At 44.7% G+C, this 19,504-nt stretch overlaps 1 protein-coding gene across 5 annotated transcripts in view; it reads left to right on the top strand.

The window, feature by feature from the left end:
• GLIPR2 (GLI pathogenesis related 2) overlaps nt 1-19,504 on the top strand; it is a 91,972-nt gene that overhangs the window by 28,388 nt on the left and 44,080 nt on the right. For all 5 annotated transcript variants that reach the window (XM_073640490.1, XM_073640488.1, XM_073640489.1 and 2 more), the window contains 4 exons: nt 13,937-13,989; nt 15,317-15,535; nt 15,797-15,874; nt 16,086-16,343. In XM_073640490.1, the coding sequence (XP_073496591.1) occupies nt 13,944-13,989; nt 15,317-15,535; nt 15,797-15,874; nt 16,086-16,343 (601 nt within the window). In that variant the 5' untranslated portion in view covers nt 13,937-13,943. The remainder of the gene's footprint in view (nt 1-13,936; nt 13,990-15,316; nt 15,536-15,796; nt 15,875-16,085; nt 16,344-19,504) is intronic.

Here is a 19,504-nt window from a genome sequence, read left to right as displayed (position 1 = left end):
CTGCCTGTGTGAACTCCTCCCTAAGAGACATAAGCCTGCTTGTATATGGGAAGGCAAGAACTTGCTGCAATTAAAACTACCTGTGGCCTAGAGGCGTAGTGCTCAGTCAAAACTTATACATAGAAACAGAAAAAACTGACCGGCACTTCCAAAACAATAAATAGGTGTGTACAGGTGCTTACTAGGAGCAGCTACCTCCATATTTAACTAACAAACAAAGTAGAACACTGCAACGCTAAGTATGCGAACATGAAATATATGAAATTTGAATAGCATTACTGCTCTTTGTTTGTTAGTTATAGTAAGCACCTGTACACACCTATTTCTTGTTTTGAAAGTGCCGGTCAGTTTTTTCTGTTTCTATGTATAAGTTTTGACTGAGCACTACGCCTCTAGGCCACAGGTAGTTTTAATTGCAGCAAGTTCTTGCCTTCCCATATACAAGCAGGCTTATGTCTCTTAGGGAGGAGTTCACACAGGCAGGTTCCTGGCATGACGAGAAACGCCTTAACATGGCTACCAGGTACACGTGAATTGGCCAATTTATGCGCTAAGATTTCTCATTTATTTCTATTTTCTAGAGCAATAATGCTATTCATATTTCATATATTTCATGTTTGCATACTTAGTTTTGCAGTGTGCTACTTTGTTAGTTATATATGGAGGTAGCTGCTCCTAATAAGCACCTGTACACACCTATTTCTTGTTTTGGAAGTGCTGGTCAGTTTTTTCTGTTTCTACAGTGGGGAAAAAAAAGTATTTAGTCAGCCACCAATTGTGCAAGTTCTCCCACTTAAAAAAGATGAGAGAGGCCTGTAATTGACATCTTAGGTAGACCTCAACTATGAAAAAATCCTGAAAATCACATTGTCCGATTTGGAAATAATTTTTTTTCAAATTTTGGTGGAAAATAAGTATTTGGTCAATTATAAACAAGCAAGATTTCTGGCTCTCACAGACCTGTAACTTCTCCTTTAAGAGGCTCCTCTGTCCTCCGCTCATTACCTGTAGTACGTGCACCTGTTTGAACTTGTTATCAGTATAAAAGACACCTGTCCGCAACCTCAAACAGTCACACTCCAAACTCCACTATGGTGAAGACCAAAGAGCTGTCGAAGGACACCAGAAACAAAATTGTAGCCCTGCACCAGGCTGGGAAGACTGAATCTGCAACAGGCAAGCAGCATGGTGCGAAGAAATCAACTGTGGGAGCAATAATTAGAATATGGAAGACATACAAGACCACTGATAATCTCCCTCGATCTAGGGCTCCACACAAGATCTCACCCCATGGGGTCAAAATGATCTCAAGAACGGTGAGCGAACATCCCAGAACCACACGAGGGGATCTAGTGAATGACCTGCAGAGAGCTGGGACCAACGTTACACAGGCTACCATCAGTAACACACTACGCCACCAGGGACTCAGATCCTGCAGTGCCAGACATGTCTCCCTGCTTAAGCCATTACATTATACACAGAAAAGCCTTCATATTATATATAGTCGTGGCAAAATGCCACTTGAAAAATACATGGCTAATAATTGCCACAAGCCTACTCAACATAAGATATAAAGACAGGAGAAACAGAGTACGTAAAGGCATAAAAACATAATAACTTTATTAGATAGCAAATATAAAAGCGGCCACTAAAGGTGGCAGCATAGAACAAATAATAGAGTTACAAAGTGCAGCACATAGTAGTATGTATACAAAGTGTATATACCAAAAAGGGATTCCCTCAAAATGGAGGGAAGAGAAAAGGTAAGCACAAAATGTACCAATGGTACACACCATACATATGCATAAATCAGCACGAATGCACAGGTGAGTATATACAGACAATATAAGTACCAATGGTACACACCATACATATGCACAAATCAGCACAAATGCGCAGGTAAGTATACATAGACAATATAGGTACCAATGGTACACATCATACATGTGCACAAATCAGCACGAATGCAAGGTGGATAGATACATGATATCGCTTACCAAATATAAATATAGGTACAGAGAATAGACAGGCCAGGGGCCAGAAGAACCAAGGGTGCCAAGTGGCCCAGAATAGAGCCTCGACGCGCGTTTCGCCCCTTAGCTGAGGGCTTTCTCAAGAGGCTCTATTCATTTGTGCTGATTTGTGCATATGTATGGTGTGTACCATTGGTACTTATATTGTCTGTATATACTCACCTGTGCATTCGTGCTGATTTATGCATATGTATGGTGTGTACCATTGGTACATTTTGTGCTTACCTTTTCTCTTCCCTCCATTTTGAGGGAATCCCTTTTTGGTATATACACTTTGTATACATACTACTATGTGCTGCACTTTGTAACTCTATTATTTGTTCTATGCTGCCACCTTTAGTGGCCGCTTTTATATTTGCTATCTAATAAAGTTATTATGTTTTTATGCCTTTACGTACTCTGTTTCTCCTGTCTTTATATTTAAGCCATTACATGTCCGGGCCCATCTGAAGTTTGCTAGAGAGCATTTGGATGATCCAGAAGAGTATTGGGAGAATGTCATATGGTCAGATGAAACCAAAATAGAACTGTTTGGTAGAAACACAACTCGTCGTGTTTGGAGGGGAAAGAATGCCGAGTTGCATCCTAAGAACACCATACCTACTGTGAAGCATGGGGGTGGCAACATCATGCTTTGGGGCTGTTTCTCTGCCAAGGGACCAGGACGACTGATCCGTGTACATGAAAGAATGAATGGGGCCATGTATCGTGAGATTTTGACTGCAAACCTCCTTCCATCAGCAAGGGCATTGAAGATTAAACATGGCTGGGTCTTACAGCATGACAATGATCCCAAGCACACCGCCAGGGCAACGAAGTAATGGCTTCGTAAGAAGCATTTCAAGGTCCTGAAGTGGCCTAGTCAGTCTCCAGATCTAAACCCTATAGAAAACCTTTGGAGGTAATTGAAAGTCCGTGTTGCCCAGTGACCGCCCCAGAACATCACTGCTCTAGAGGAGATATGCTGGGAGGAATGGGCCAACATACCAGCAACAGTGTGTGCCAACCTTGCGAAGACTTACAGAAAACGTTTGACCTCTGTCATTGCCAACAAAGGATATATAACAAAGTATTGAGATGAACTTTTGTAATTGACCGAATACTTATTTTCCAACAAAATTTGAAAAAAAATTATTTCCAAATCAGACAATGTGATTTTCAGGATTTCTCATCTCATTTCTCATAGTTGAGGTCTACCTATGATGTCAATTACAGGCCTCTCTCATCTTTTTAAGTGGGAGAACTTGCACAATTTGTGGCTGACTAAATACTTTTTTTCCCCACTGTATGTATAGGCTTTGACTGAGCACTCCCCCTCTAGGTCACAGGCGGTTTTAATTGCAGCAGGTTCTTGCCTTCCCATACACAAGCAGGCTTATGTCTCTTAGAGAGGAGTTCACACAGGCAGATTCCTGGTATGATGGTATGAGGAGAAACTCCTTACCGTGGCTACCAGGTACACATGAATTGGCCAATTTATGCGCTAAGATTTCTCACTTATTTCTAAGGAGTAATGCTATTCAAATTTCATATATTTCATGTTCGCATACATAGTCTTGTAGTGTGCTACTTTGTTTATTAGTTATATATGGAGGTAGCTGCTCCTAGTAAGCACCTGTACACACCAACCATATTTTTCGGGCTATAAGACGCACTGGTTTTAGAGGAGGAAAATAGGAAAAAAAACGTAAGCAAAAAAATGTGGTCATGATGCCCTGTTATGGGGGAGGGGGTCTGCTGCTGACACTAGTATTGGGGTAATGTCCCCCAATTCTGTCAATATCCTCCATCTGGTATGTATGGCTCCTCCTTCCTGGTATACGTGGCCCCCATCCCATCCTGGTATACGTGGCACCTCTTGATCCCCCATCCGGCTATGCATGGCACCTCTTGATCCCCCATCCTGGTATTCATGGCACCCCTTTATCCCCCAATCCTGGTATGCATGGCACCCCTTAATCCCCCATCCTGGTATGCATGGCACCCCTTAATCCCACTTCCTGGTATGCATGGCATCCCTTGATCCCCCATCCTGGTATCCATGGCACCCCTTGAGCCCCCATCCTGGTATGCATGGCACCCCTTGAGCCCCCATCCTGGTATGCATGGCACCCCTTGAGCCCCCATCCTGGTATGCATGGCACCCCTTGAGCCCCCATCACGCCACCCATAAAAAAACAATCATACTCACCTCCTCTCTCCTCCAGCGCTGTCCCGCTCTGCTGCCGACGCTCACTGTGTGAGCCTCGCATGGCAGGGCGCGCATGGTGTCCCTGCCATGCGCCCTCACACAGTGTGAGATGCTGTGCCGCAATAGTCACTGATCGTGGGGAATATTCTGTTAGAACCTTGCTCTTAGGTTTTTTCCTTTGCTGGTCACATGACCTTGTTGGCCTATTTAATCCTGCTTCGCCCTTCTGGCTTTGCTGGACTTCATTGTATAACTACTTTCTAGCTAGCCTGTGCTCTGTATCTAACTCTGTTAGTTTGCTTGGTCTACGGACCTCAGTGTTCTATATATTTTGTTTGTTTGTCTGTCTGCTACTATTTCTGTTAGGAGGTGTCCCATTTTCCTCCCAGTCCTTAGTACTTGTAGGGATTCCTTCTAAGAAATGGGGTCCCAAGTTTGTAGGGCCCTTTAAGGTGCTTCAGGTTGTCAACCAATCTGCTGTTAGGTTGGAGGTTCCTACCTCCTGGAGAATTAATCCGGTATTTCATGTCTCTCTGTTAAAAAAAGCTGTTGTGTCGGATGGTGACGCCTCTGCCTCTGTTCCTCCGGTGGTGGAGGACGGGGAATATGAAATTTCTCGCATCCTTAACTCTAGACGGTATAGAGGTAGTTTGCAGTATCTTGTGGCCTGGAAAGGTTTCGGACCCGAGGATAACTCTTGGGTGAGGTCAGATGATGTTTCCGCGTCCAGACTTATCAGAGCGTTTCACAGGAGATTTCCTGATAAGCCTGGTCCTAGGGGATCCGGAGGATCCTCTTAGAAGGGGGGGTACTGTTAGAACCTTGCTCTTAGGTTTTTTCCTTTGCTGGTCACATGACCTTGTTGGCCTATTTAATCCTGCTCCGCCCTTCTGGCTTTGCTGGACTTCATTGTATAACTACTTTCTAGCTAGCCTGTGCTCTGTATCTAACTCTGTTAGTTTGCTTGGTCTACGGACCTCAGTGTTCTATATATTTTGTTTGTTTGTCTGTCTGCTACTATTTCTGTTAGGAGGTGTCCCATTTTCCTCCCAGTCCTTAGTACTTGTAGGGATTCCTTCCCCACATCTATAGGTCTCCGTACAGACTAGCTTAGGACTTTAGCAGGTCTGATCGCAGGATCAGGTCCCCTGTTACATCGTAGGGATAAAGCGGAGTTCTATCGTAGGGACAGATCTCCTCTCTTTCCTTAGCTCTGGTAGCAGAACATAACATATTCATTTTCTTTAGTAGCAGGCACAGCGTAGGCTGCTGCCTCCTGTGCCCAGCTAATCCCCTGCTGCCGCTCCCCCACACCTCCCATCATGCACAGCCACACAGTGTATACACGTATATAGTATTCGGAGTATAAGACGCAACCCCCACTGTCCTCCAAAATTTTGGAGGAAAAAAGTGCGTCTTATAGTCCGAAAAATACGGTATTTCTTGTTTTGGAAATGCCGGTCAGTTTTTTCTGTTTTACTCAAAGCTAGCCAGGTGGGTGCATCTAATCAAGACCTGAACTGCTAGGATTTAACCCAGTCCCACCTGGCTTTTATAGAGGACCTATTCAGTTTTGAAGTGACTTTGGGGCACCTACACATTGGAAAACCCAAAAAAGTGACACCATTTTAAAAACAGCACCCCACAACATATTCAAAACTGCTGTCAGGTCAACCATCAGGACCACACAATCATGATCTCAGGATGCTGATGGGGTAAAGAGGCAGCCCCCACACTCAGTTAGCCTGGCCATCTAGATCCCATAATCACTATTGACAGTAGCATCTAAGGGGTTAAATTGCCATGGCCTGTGCCAACACCTATCCAGACTAATGCAGCAGGGTGTCAGCATAGTGTACAGCTGACAGCTACTGCATTATTAAACATTGGAAGATGCAGAATGGGTTATTCCCTTGTCAGCCCATCATCAATTAAGCAGGTAAAAGGTCTGGAGCTGATTCCAGGTGTGGCATTTGCATTTGGAAGCTTTTGCTGTGAACCCACAACACGCAGTCAAAGAAGCTCTCAATGGAAGAGAAACAGACCATCATTAGGCTGACAAAAAAGAAGAAATACATCAGAGAGCACAGAAATGTTGGGAGTGGCCAAATCAAGTTTGTGCAAAAAACAAACAAACAGCGTACTGGTGAGCTTGGGAACTCAAAAAAGCCTGGACTTCCACGGAAGACAACAGTTATGGATGATCACAGAGTCATCTCCATGGTGAAGAAAAACCCCTTCAAAACATCCACCCAAGTGAAGAACACTGTCCAGGAAGTAGGTGGTTCAGAATATAAGTCTACTATAAAGAGAAGACTTCATGAGAGTAAATACAGAGGGTAGATCACAAGGTGCAAACCATCATTCAGCCTTAAAAATAGAAAGACCAGATGAGACTTTGCCAATAAACATCTAAAAAAGTTGTGGAAAAGCATTCTATGGACAGATGAAACTAAGATCAACCTGTACCTGAAAGATGGGAAGAATAAAGTATGGAGAAGGCTTGGCCCAGCTCATGATCCAAAGCACAGCACATCCTCTGTAACACATGGTGGAGGCAGTGTGATGTGCGCGGCATGCATGGCTTCCAATGGCACCGGGTCACTAGTGTTTATTGATGATGTGACTGAAGACAGAAGCAGCCGGATCCTGTGTGTACAGGGCGATACTTTCTGCTCAGATTCAACCAAATGTAGCAAGGTTGATTGGACGGCGCTTCACAGGACAGATGGACAATGACCCAAAACATACTGCGAATGTAACCTAGGAGTTTAAGGGAAAGAAGTGGAATATTCTGCAATGGCCGAGTCATCACCAGATCTCAACCCCATTTCGCAGCATTTCACAGGCTGAAGACAAAACGTAAGGCGGAAAGACCCACAAACGAGCAACAACTGAAGTCACTGCAGTAAAAGGCGGCAAAGCCTCACAAAGGAGGAAACCCAATGGGTTCCAGACTTCAGGCAGTCATTACCTGCAGAGGATTCTCTACAAAGTATTAAAAATTAATATTTTATATATGGTAAAGTTAATTTGTCCAATTACTTTTGAGCCCCTCATTTGAGGAGGCTTTATAGAAAAACGACTGCAATTCCTAAACGTTTCACAGGATATTTTTGTTCAACCCCTTTAATTAAACCTGAAAGTCTCCACTTCAATTGCATCTTAGTTGTTTCATTTTAAATTCAAAATAGTGACCTGCAGAGCTGAAATCATGGAGATTCAATCACTGTCCAAATATTTCTGGACCTAATTGTATATAGAGCGTTCGTTCAGTTGAGTGCTCCTGGGTTCTTTATGAGAGATCTGTCGTAAGACATGGCTGGCGGTGGCTTACCTCCAGGAGACAATATGATTGTCAGTCTGAAATTGGACATGTCAGATTGATATTTCTTCCGACAATAAATTTTTCAAGGCTCCCATAAACATTAGACCAACATTTGGCCAAACCCGTCTATCTGCTAGTTCGGCCAACGAGATCTATATATCTATATAGACTCCTGAAGAGACTAAATATCACTTTATGCCAGGAGTCCTCCTAGTCTTAATTCTGAGCAATAATCACATCCCCCTGCAGACAATGAATGTTTCTTGTACCTTGCCTGTATTGGTTCCCTGTAATTAGGCCAAGAATAGTATCAGTAGGAAGGAAACATCAATGCACAATGGGCAACTTACAATGTGCAGTCATCTCTAGAGGTGGAGCGTCGACCGTGATCACAGTAGAGCTGTGTGTGGAGTCTATGAGAACCTACTCAGGACTGGGATAACATGACTGTGTGCCGGAGGACACCAATTGAATGAAAGCTCAAGTTGACATTTTCAAGGGTGAGAACCCAAAAGGGTGTGACACCCCCCCTGCTGAAATGATGATTTTTTTGGTGTTTTTTTCTCACACAGAAACAAAACATTTTTAGCAGGTACTGTCCCTTTAAATGGTGGGAACCTTGCTCTTGAACAGCAGAATAATTGTATAATGCCTTTCAGAATCTTGTGTGGCCCTCAGGGTTGTAGTTCACAACACAAATCCTTCAGCAGGTTAGTGCCGCTATCATTCTTCATTTCTCCTAGCTATTACTTGAAGGGTTGAACCAGACGCCACTTGTATATGTCATCATGTATATGCTTATTAACTTGCCAAAAATGTAACATCTTCGCCCACAATTAACAAATTTAGCAAAAACAGTCTTCCATTCTGCAGCCCACTGCTCTTATTGCTGCTGGTCCGGCTCTCCATCTCGTCAGACGCATTTCACATCAGCTTATCTGAAGTCTACTGCAATCACTCCACCGCTATCTGGTCAATTTTCACCGCAGGCACTTCTAGAGCTCCTCTCTTTGTGAACCTGGGCTCAGTTCTTTGCTCTCCTGCCTTTCATGTGGTCCGAGCGGTTACTAAATCACCCCGTCTTTCAGCTTTTTTCATAGTCTATGGTACTTTAGAGGCAGTGTATGATGTTATGGCACATAGTGACTGCATTCTGTTACATACAGAGAGAACCAATAGGAAACACACACCTGTATCCTCCTTATAGCCTATGTGCTATTGTTACGATACTGGCGTAATATTGAAATCAGTGGCCGAAGGAGCACAAGCAGGAACAGCAAGCGGTAGTAAAAGTTCTTGGAGATAGCAAAAAGTTGTAGGAAACAATCCGTAGATAAATAGAACAGTCTGGGTAAGAATGTTCAAGAGCTGGAGAACTGGAACTAGGCTAACAGCTACACACATTACTCAAGCAATGAGTGAGAGATCTATGCTGCTTTAAGTAGGCCCAAACAGAAAACAAGATGAATTCCATAGATTCAGAATCCGCCATCTTGGTAAAGGGCAATTGCAGAACACAACAGCAGCCTCCAGTGGTAAGGAGTGAAACTGCAGCACAATATTAAAGTGAACAATAGCGGCCACTAGTGGTTAAACTGTAGAAGGGCAACAGAAATCCTGACAGCTATACATTAACTTTATCTCTAATACAGGTTTAAAGTCCCCATACACATCAGATGGCCGTACAATCCTGCAGAAATTGGCGCATTCAGATGTCTTATCTAATGTTTATGGAAGCCTTAAAGGGGGAACGGTGGAGTTTTGTCTTTTCAGTATTATTACCACCATAATATTTATCAACAATCAACTTTGACAAAACCCTCATCCTTACAATGTCTACAGAGAGCATCTCTTACCCCGGAGCACATATCCTTTCCTATTTACCCCTTTAGCCCATGGACTTCAGGAAAAACTTGATTCTTGGGAGCAGATTGTTATAAGAAAACCAAACCAAGCTTTACTCATTATCCCCGGGTCCAGCTCTGAGTCTCTCTTGCTTGTCCCGATGTCTTGTGTTCAAATCACGTTGTCAGCCCTGCAGCCAATCAGTGAGCTCAGTGCCTCTGCCCTTGCAGATGGCACAACCCGATGAGAGCCACTAAGCTCACTGATTAGCTGCCGATGTGATGTCAGCGCCTCAGCCAATAACAGACACCAAATAGTCATTAGTAGTAAATATCTATTGTTGCCAAAGTTCAATATTAGCTATAGCAAATATAATTACAGTTACTATCCCTGGTGGTCTAGTGGTTGTCTCCTCTTTAATCTTCTCCCAATGTAGTGCAGATGGCCAAGCATCACCCTGTACAATCAGTGGCCTCAATGGTAGTACTGGTATCACCCTTTGGATAACCCTTGTGAGGCAGTGACTGGGATCGTATACGAGGGACTTAAAAATATATCCCCCAGAATGTGTACACAGACCTATTAAACCCATTGGAGTGCATTGCAGTCACAGACACAGCTGCGGCTGCAATGCAGGAATCAAGGTGAGCATTGACCTGGTCAGGCTATCTGGCTAAGGCAGATTAAGTAAAACCTGGTAGGGCCTTCATTTCTTGGAGGAGACTACAGGAAGGCAGTGGGGCGGCCTCCTCCCTCCAACCCGGGTTTTCCAGTGGCTCTTGCCACAGGTCCTTTAAAACCCTGCACTAAGGATTAGTGTTGTTCAGTGTTGGGACCTGCTAGGAGCATAGCAGGAAAGCTCAGCGGGCCTGTGTGTAGCTGAACCCACGCCTGGGAAGGCTCTGCACCCATCAGGCTCTGAGTGGCCTGGCGCGGCCGTTGCCCACGGCAGCCGTTGTTTATGGACTTATGTTAACCCGGCTGCGAACTGGAGGACTCTGTTTACCCGTGAGTCTGCTGAATAAAAGCTGTTTATGTTGGACTTGCTTGGGTTACTGCACAGTGTGGAGAATGCCAGCTTGCCGGCATTGTGACTGAGGCATACCCCACCGGCAGCTGCATGACCACAATCCGGCCTGCCACCTTTCAGCCCAAATCCGTGGACAAAATGGAGGAGCTGTTAAGGCAATTGATCCTTATGCAGCAGCAGCAGCAGGAGCTGATCATGCAGCAGCTCACAGCAATGCGGGAGACGCTGACGGCACCAGCCCCGGAACGTTGAGAGGCCCGGGACAAGATTCGCTCAGCGTTGAGGGAGATGGGACCGGAGGACGACGTGGAAGCTTTCCTTACCATCTATGAACGCACAGCAGAGCGGGAAAACCTACCAGCCGGCCAGTGGGCGGAAGTGGTGGCTCCGTTTTTGGTTGGCGATGCTCAGAAAGCCTACTTTGACCTCAGTCGGGAGGATGCCCAGGACTACCAGAGGCTCAAAGGTGAGATCCTTGCCCGACTGGGGGTCAATACATATGTGAGGGCTTAGCGCGTATTTTCATGGGCCTTTGTGGAGACCCGACCCGCCCGGTCTCAGGCTTATGACCTTCTGCAGCTGGTAAAGAGGTGGCTCCAGCCTGAGACTTTGACTCCAGCCCAGATGGTGGAGAGGGTGGTGGTCGACCGGCTGGTGAGGACTCTGCCGGCCGCTATCCAATGTTTGGTGGGGCAAGGGAACCCCGGCACCCTCGACCAGGTGGTCAGCCTGATCGAGCGGTACTTGGCCACTCAGGACTTTATATGGGACTCTGCCCCCTCGCAGCTGTCACGCTGGACCCTGCCAACCCAGGAACCTGGAAAGGGGTCGCGTCCCTCTGCTGAGGACAGTCAGCACTGTACCCATGCTGAAGGGGTACTCCGGAGTGAGGGTGGCAGGAGACCGGTTCCCTCCCAAACGGTCACAAGAACGAACAGTACCTCCACCATTAGGTGCTGGCGGTGTCAGGGGCCGGGACATGTGGTTGCTAACTGCCCCCTGACTACGGAGCCCATGTACTGCGGGTATAACAGCTGGGTCTCACTGTACACCCAGACCGTCTGCACTGCGAGTGCCGACCCCCCCCCCCGGACAGTGAACCCCAACTGTGCCAGGTACTGGTTAATGGGTACCCAACGGAGGCCCTCTTAGACTTGGGGAGCCTAGTGATTTTGGTACATGAGTCGCTGGTGGCAGGAGACAAACCCAGTGGACGGACAGTCAGGGTTGTGTGTATCCATGGGGACCTCCGAGAATACCCAACCGAGGACGTAGTTTTGTCCACTCCATGTGGTGACACGAAACGTGGTGGTGGTAAAAACTCTTCCCTATGAGACTGTGTTGGGAAGAGACTTGCCCCTGTTCTGGACTCTGTGGGAAAACAAAAAAACACTCTCCCCCGTTAAAATTTATTACGGGTGCTGTACCCTAAGAACCAGAGTCAGGGATACCTGTCGTAGGGTGTCCATCCTAGGGACAGAGTGTGACCCCGATAGGTTTCCCCTAGAGGTGCAGGCAGGAGAGGTCGAGGAGACCCCATCGATCCCAGAGCTGGAAGTGTCCCGGGGCACGTTTGGGACAGCTCAGCTACAGGATCCCACTCTGACTCGGGCGCGGGAAAGGGTGTTAGAGGTAAATGGTGTAGCTCAACAGCCCGGTGTGCAATGCAGGAATGAAGGTGAGCACTGACCTGGTCAGGCTATCTGGGTAAGGCAGATTAAGTAAAACCCGGTAGGGCCTTCATTTCTTGGAGGAGGCTACAGGAAGGCAGTGGGGCGGCCTCCTCCCTCCATCCTGGGTTTTCCAGTGGCTCTTGCCACAAGTCCTTTAAAAACCCTGCACTAAGGGTTAGTGTTGTTCAGTGTTGGGACCTGCTAGGAGCATAGCAGGAAAGCTCAGCGGGCCTGTGTGTAGCTGAACCCACGCCTGGGAAGGCTCTGCACCCGTCAGGCTCTGAGCGGCCTGTTGCGGCCGTTTCCCACGGCAACCGTTGTTTATGGACTTATGTTAACCCGGCTGCGAACCGAAGGACTTTCTGTTTACCCGTGAGTTGCTGATTAAAAGCTGTTTATGTTGGACTGGCTTGGGTCACTGCCTCAGTTACTGCACGGTGTGAACACCGCCACCTTACACCCCTTTAATACTTATTACTTGCTGTGTTCCTGATGGTCCAGTATTTACTAACCTGTTTGGTTTTGAACACTGTACCCACATATGATGGATGAAGCAGAGTTAAATGGGCGTTTCACAGGCAGAACATGCGCTGACTGCACTGGGATCATACACCACATCACAGTCATAGGACATACTGTACATAGGGTATTATGGCAGTGATACTGGGTCTATAGTAGTGCCGCTGACAATGGTGCTCACACTATGCCAGGAGTAATTACACATATGCATAGTACCATTATTGACATCTGATTAGCAGGTAGGCCGGGAGATGGCTATTTACTCTATGTTCAGCTGCCCTGGATAAGCAAAATCCTGACACCTTGCCACGCACCTCGCCCACTGAAAACGCCCAGCAAATACTACACGGGCATCCCCACAACACAACTCACACAGGGGTAAAGAGGTACAGAGCACCACCAGCCAACTATGGGGTCTGCAAGCAGAGGATCACACAGGATGAGATTAGATACACAGGTCAGCAGACAGTATCACAAGTGGTAGGATTAGATACATAACTCAGCAGTCAGTATCACACATCATGGGATTAGATACAGTCTTAGCACATGTGATAGAATAAGATGCAGCAGATCAGCAGACAGTATCACACAGGATAAGATTAGATACAGAAGCTCAGCAGTCAGCATCACCCATGACAGGATTAGATACACAGCTCTGCTGAAAGTGGTGTAACTTGAAACTTGTGGACCCAAATTTAAAATTTAAGAGGTTCCCCAACTATCAAAGGCAGTTAATAGTATTGGACTTCTCATATGGGTCAAAAAGACTTTCAGCCCCCGAGGCTCTAAGGCCAAGGTGCAACTGCAACTCCTGCATCCCTACAGCTGCAGACAGTATAGGGATTGATGAGCTTAGATACACCAGCTCAGCAGACAATATCAAAGATGATGACTTAGATACTGCCGTTACGTCCTGTATAACATCAGGATATTATACAGCTCGGTGATTTCTTGTTTTTCTGGTTAATCTTATTAAAGTTAGCAGAGGAAATATTTCACCTTTCACCAGCTCGGCTGTGACTCAGTCTGTGGTTATAGAGGCAGAAGTAAGAAATATAAAAGACGTATACTGCAAAGCAGAAGCTGCAGGATTGTTCTAGGCATCAAGATAATAAAAAGTGGAACAATCTTTCCATTTAATCATTGAGGCAGTTTTGTCAAAACTAAGCACCACCAATCAGCTCCCAGCTCTCATTTTTCAAAAGGAAGCTGAGGAATGAAAGCTAGAAGCTGATTGGTTGCTCTGGAGATCTGCGTTACTTGAGTGAATTCTTAGGTCGTAATGTCCCATCTAATGTTCCTTTTTCTTTCTTTCAGATCAGACATGGCATTCAGCAAGAGATTTGCCAGCCTGCAGCTTCAAGAACAAGGTGATCAGGAGCTGGTAGTATATTTACGTGCACTCAGCTCGATTTTTCACAGAACAGGAGTCACTTAAAGGGGTTGTCCACTTTGTACAATCCCTTTTAGTTGCAGGGTTCACTGCTTGGAATGATCAGACCAAGCATCAAGAGTTCAATTTCATGAAACCTGAAAAAAAACATTATACAACTTTCATTGAAATTAAAGCAAAAAAAAAAAAAAAAAAAAAGAGTAAAAGAAAATATAAAAAAATAAAGTTTTAGTCACTCCAGCTTTCCTAATTTAAAAATAGAGATAAAATAAAAATTAGGAAAAAAAGCAAAACGCCAGAAATTTTTTCAGTTACTTAACTTCCCCCAAAAATGCTACAAAAAGCGATAAAAACGCCATAAAAATGGGATCAATAAATACTGCAGCTCGGCAGCACAGAAAACAAGCCCTCCCACAGCTCCATCGTCGGAAGAATAAAAAAGTTCCAGGAATCACAACACAATTAAGGAGCAAAATTACAACTATACAAATTTGTACTCGCCCTGACCTGGAGAATAGGGTTACGAAAGTGTAAAAATAACTGCATCTTTAAAGGGAATCAATCACCAAATTTTTGCCACCTAATCTGAGAGCAGCATAATGTTGGGGTAGAAACCCTGATTCCGGCGATGTGTTACTTACTGGGCTGTTTGCTGTAGTTTCTATAAAATTACTGTTTCATCAGCAGCAGATTATCACTAGAGGACTAGTAAACCTGCTGCCATGTAGTACAACCGCAGCTCCAGCACGGATTGGCAGCTTTCTGCCTATGCACAGAGTACACAGAAAGCTGCCAATCAGTAGTGTGGGCGGGGTTGTACAGAGCTCAGCATTCAGAGACCAGTGAGATCTGCAGGGAAAACAGTTTTTAATCAAAACGGCAGCAAGCAGCCTAGTAAGGAAAGTGATATCATTGGAATCAGTCTATGCCCCTACATCATGCTGCTCTCACATGGGGTAGCAAAAACATGGTGACAGATTCCCTTTTAGAGGTTAATTGACTCTTAAAAAGTGTATATAAAAAAAAAAAAAAAAAAAACACTTTCTATTTTATTGTATTTGACAGCAAAATTTTGCCCCCCTGTTATCAGTCTCACCTTAGCATTTATCAGTAAGGGAAGAGCCAGGAAGTCGGAAGCATTTTCTACTGCGAGGAACACTAGATTCATTGTAATATGGTTACTGACCAGTAGGGGATGGCATGTAGTTGTAGTTATTAACAGTGCTGATTGATAAATATTCTAAAATAAATAAGTATATTTTATATATTGTTCATGTAATAACATGGTCCTTACTGTCAATCAGGAATTGATATGGCGCAGTTTGAGCAGGATTTCATGGCAGCGCACAACAAATATCGGACGCTGCACGGATCGCCTCCTCTTCAGCTGAACCGAGACCTCTGCAAATCAGCGCAGAAATGGGCCGACCACCTGCTCTCCATCCGGACCCTGCAACACAGCGACAGTAAACTTGGAGAAAACTTATACTACAAGAGCAGCTCCAAACCCAAAGACTTAGCAGGTATGACACCAATGACCATTCACCAAGAAGAGAAAATGGAGCTACAAAACTACAATTCGTCTTGCAAAAAAAACAAGTAGTCATGCGGCCGCATTGACGGAAAAATACAAAAAGCTATGACTCTTGGGAGGAAAATTACATCTGAATGAGCCGTAATGCCTATGAAATCTGCTGTCAGGGAGCCACACTTCTACATAAGATACACAGTAACACATTCAGCACTGTAGCATAATAAAATATGTCCTTCTATTTTTTACATAGGCAACGAGCCTGTGGACAGCTGGTACAGCGAGATAGAAAACTATAACTTCAGCAAACCCGGCTTCTCCAGCAACACAGGTAAGAAACTCTTACAAACAGCGCCTCTAGTGGCCAAAATATCATGAAAAAAAATATTTTACTACTTGTATGTAAATTTGCGTTTGGCTAGTCTGACCTCTAGTGGTCAAATAGAAAACTGCCCAATGCTATAAATCTTGGAAATGTTTTATCTTTTAGTTTTCCTTGGATGCTGAGCAATAATTGACATTTTAATAATTTTTTTTTTAAGGTCATTTTACCCAAGTTGTCTGGAAGGACTCCAAGGAGGTTGGACTTGGGCTGGCCACAGATGGTAAAAAGGTCTACTTTTTGGTGGCCCAGTACAGCCCTGCTGGAAACATCACCAACCCAGGCTACTATGAGAGCAATGTTCTTCCCTGTGCGACACCACCACCTACTGCCAGTGCTGGGTATGATGCCCGGGTAAAGCCAGAGAGTAACAAGGAAGCATCTGTAGCCAAGACACCTGAATCCACAGCTGACCAAGGTGAGAGACGGAGCAGGGGCGCTATGGCTTTTATGTGGCTTGACCAGTGGTCACAGGACCTGAGACACTTTGGTATGTAGCACTGGGATTACAGTTCCAGTACTGTAAGGAATGGATATCATAAGTACTTGTGTGGGGCTTATAACAGATAATTTGCTATGTTCCCATATAGTGCTCTGATTCCCATTTTTAAAAGTTTGTTAAGAATGTGTCTGTCTACAGGCAATTCCATAGAGTGCTAATATAATACTACTATACTATATTATTAATATTAACATGCCACACAATGAATAAATAAAAGTATCAAATTAATAGCACCATACAGTGCAATATTATAAAGTATCATATTAAATGAACATAAGTGTCAAATTAGAAGTGCCATACATTGCTAATATAATACTACCGTAAAACAGCAATTTTGCAGTACCACACAAAGTCTATATAATCTTGCCATAGAATACTAATATGATAGTGGCATAAAGTGCAACAATACAAATGATCAGAGAATCAATAATAGCGCAATACAGTGCAGTAGTACACAGTACCATAGAGAATCAATACCGATCTAATAGCGCCAAACAGTGCAAAAGTACAAATTACCATAGAGAATCAATATAAAAGTGTCATAAAATACAACAGTACAAAGTGCTATAGAGAATCAATATAATAGTGCCATAAAGTACAAGAGTACGAAGTGTTATAGGGAGGGAGTCAATATAAAAGTGTCAACAGAATGGCGCCATAGTAAATGAATATAAAAGGTGTCTACAGTGTAACAATGTGAAGTACTAGAGAGAATCAATATGTAAGTGCCAATATGATATCGCCACACACATATCGAGTAAATATCTACCTCCGCCACATAGTGCTGATATAAAGGTGCCAATATTCTGGCCACTGTAGTAGTGCCTTAGGCAGGGTCTCTTGTAGGGTCAGTAGTCTGTGTAGGGTGACCCTTATTTTTACTTATGTAGCATGTGGTGCTGATAACCCGTGGAATATTCTAGACTTGGGAAGTTTTAGAATTCACAGTGACTTTTATGTAATACTTTCTGCTTCTTGTCTCGCTCTCACTAAATATATCCTGATCAGCGCACGTTTCACACTGACAGCAGGTTTTCTCAGCTTTCTTGATTTTTCTCACCAAAGTTCAGACGCTTCATGTTCTGCCTGTAATGACTGCAGCGGTGTGAAAGCTGCAAACTCCATCAGTAAGAATTATATAATGATGCCCTATATAATAAGCCTAGGTGCGGTAACCTTTCATATACTGACCATGACAAGCCATGGCTACTATGCCCCCTGGCTGTCGCACCCCTCCATCTGACCTCTGCTAGTTGTGTTTTTTAGGTTTTTGTTCCCAGCCTTTGTTCATAGTCGGAATCGCCTAATACTGGTGGACACAGACAGAAGAGGCCCCTGTGCAGTCCAATGCCTCATCATAATGCACCATTCCACCTGCTTTGGAGGCGGTAGTGGCCCCCTTACCTCTCGGGCCCCAATGCTATGTCCGCCCCTGCCCCAGCCCAATAGCTGATAGCAGATAGCAATAAGTTACATTCTACTACTCAGAAAAAAATGGAGCCAGTGTGATCATGGGTTCAATGTCCCTTTCAGTAAGGTGAATTAACAGTTTCATGACCTGTAGGTAATGTGATCCTCACACTGAGCTTTGTTTCCTCAGCTGGTAATATGCGGTGACGCCTGTTGTTCTAGGATGTGCCCTGTGTGGCCAAACCTTATATATCACAGGGATCCTGAAGTTAGGTGGTGTAAGACAGCCCACGATGTCTGGGGGGTGGGAAGAGTTCATAGCCAGGTTTTCATTGTGCAATATGTCATTCCCTCAAGTGTCCCCTCTATATATAATCCCCAGTGCCCCCTGTGCGTCCACCCCTAGCCTTCTGATAGAAGCCCCGGTGCCCTTCCCTCAGGCCTCATTCAGACATCCGTGTTTGTTCACGTAGACAAAAACATGGTCTTACTGTCATCAGCGTTTGTGATCTGAGTTTCATCAGCGTTTGGTCAGTTTTTCACCATCAGTGATTTTTATATATGAAAATATAAATAAATGAGAAACGTCTCTTGTCCAATATTATCCCGGACACCAGGTGGACTGCAGACTGATGACATCCATGTGCTGTCTGTGATTCCCACAAACTCATAGACTTGTATGGGTGATTGATGCTGGTAAAAAAAAAAAAAAAAAAAATGGACGTCTCCGTGATGTATGCATGGACACACAGTCTGTAAAAAAAACAGACATGTGAACAGCCTCTTAGACTATAATAGGTTCATGTCCTAGCCATGAAAATTATGGATAAAAACGTACATAAAAAAAAAAACGGACATCTGAATGAGGCGCGAGTGTCATCCCGTGTTCACCTCATTTGCTTACTGCTGTGATTTAGAGCCCAACACCTCTCTCCTTCTCTACGCTGCCACCATCCTGTCCTGCCATGAACCGTCCGGGCGTCTCCATCAGGACTCCTCTGCATCCCCTGGAGTTCCTCAGTGATGTTCGGTGAGGGAAGAGGCATGACCAGTCCCACCTATCATCATTGGGCCATCGTCTGCATCTTGGGAAAACTCGCCAAACAGCAGGTCATCCGCTATGCTATCAATTTTACATTATTTTAGCAGCTCGTCTGCCCCAAACAGTACAGGTGACAGACACCTTTTTAAAATCGGAAACTTTGGTTTGTTTGGTATCCGTTTTTTTACATGGCATTTTTTTTCTACTGGATCCATTACAAATGGATCTCACATGGACGTGCACAAAGCCTTACAACTATTCAGGAGAACTGTCCAGATCCCATCCCTACCCCCAGGGCTGCCACCAGGAATTTCAGGGCCCCATACTGGCAAAATTTTCGGGCCCCCTTGGGACTCTGCCCAGGCCTCTAGCCCAGCTCCACCTCTACCCCAGCTCCACCTCCACTCATGGAACCTTTCACAGTCACACCGCCCACTCTTGGAAAAACTCTACTTTCTGCACCACATCCTCACCAATCACACATTAACAGTTCCCATCAAACACCAGATCACATACAGTACTTAGCTGCAGCTTTTGTTTTGGCCAAAAGATTTCTTAAGCCGCCACCACAAGGTAGACTCTTCTGGCCGGGCCCTACTCTACTTTAACCTATTAAACATTTCTT

Source organism: Phyllobates terribilis, unplaced genomic scaffold (assembly GCF_046119375.1).
Source record: "Phyllobates terribilis strain yellow unplaced genomic scaffold, ASM4611937v1 Scaffold_7__3_contigs__length_470593459, whole genome shotgun sequence".
NCBI lineage: Eukaryota > Metazoa > Chordata > Amphibia > Anura > Dendrobatidae > Phyllobates > Phyllobates terribilis.
Note: the sequence above shows the minus strand (reverse complement) of the source record. Positions and strands in the feature narration are given on the sequence as shown.